The following is a 703-nucleotide window of genomic DNA, read 5'->3' on the forward strand; positions in this document are numbered from 1 at the left end:
TGTCAACCTGGTGCCCTTTGTGACCGGCGAGACTTCGTGGTCCACGTCACAGAAGAAGCAGGCCCAGTTCATGACCTGGTCGGTGCCGCCTGCGTCGGCGCTGCCTCTGTCGGGGTTGTTTTCAGGCGCAAGGGCGGACTGGCTCCAGTCGAAGTCGATTTGAATGCCACGGTTGTCTACGAGTGAGAGCACGCCCCCTTCAAAGCTCGTGGGGCAGCAGACGACGACTGAGGCGACCATGCGCGGGTCACGGATGGTGTCCTTGTGCTTGGCGAAGTGTGCGCCTTCGCCGTATACGTTCAGTTTGTGTGGCTGGAGGAAGAAACTGCGGCCACCCAGTAGCCGTTGGATCCTGCTGCAGAACTCCGCGTTGAAGACCGGTACAAACTGCGACGCCATCCGTTCCGCCGGGAACTCAACGGCCTTGCGCACACGTTCGTCGAACACTTTCTCCGACCCCCGCCCGAATGGCGATGGCGACCCCGCTGACTGCAGCCCCGCCAGCACCTTCTCTGTGCATTCTAGCAGGTTTATCACCCATGGACTTGAACGGCCCTCGGTTGCCGGGGACTTAGCTGCAACCTCAGCTACAGCCGGCCAGCACACGATCTTCGAAAACTTCTTCCGCAACGGCACTTGCCCACCCACGCAAAAAGCCTCAGCCGAATAGTCCTCCAGAATCTTCCGGAACTCGGCCACCCTC

At 60.6% G+C, this 703-nt stretch overlaps 1 protein-coding gene across 1 annotated transcript; it reads right to left on the reverse strand.

Annotated features, from left to right (window-relative positions):
• Window positions 1-180: 180 nt before the first annotated feature.
• GNI_241720 (hypothetical protein) lies at window positions 181-570 on the reverse strand (the record flags this gene model as incomplete). The annotated part of the gene is made up of 1 exon (XM_011136412.1): window positions 181-570. A coding segment is annotated over one exon (390 nt), but the record flags the coding sequence as incomplete, so codon positions are not given.
• Window positions 571-703: the final 133 nt, after the last annotated feature.

The sequence above is a fragment of the Gregarina niphandrodes genome (genome assembly GCF_000223845.1).
Source record: "Gregarina niphandrodes unplaced genomic scaffold scaffold00816, whole genome shotgun sequence".
Classification (NCBI taxonomy): domain Eukaryota; phylum Apicomplexa; class Conoidasida; order Eugregarinorida; family Gregarinidae; genus Gregarina; species Gregarina niphandrodes.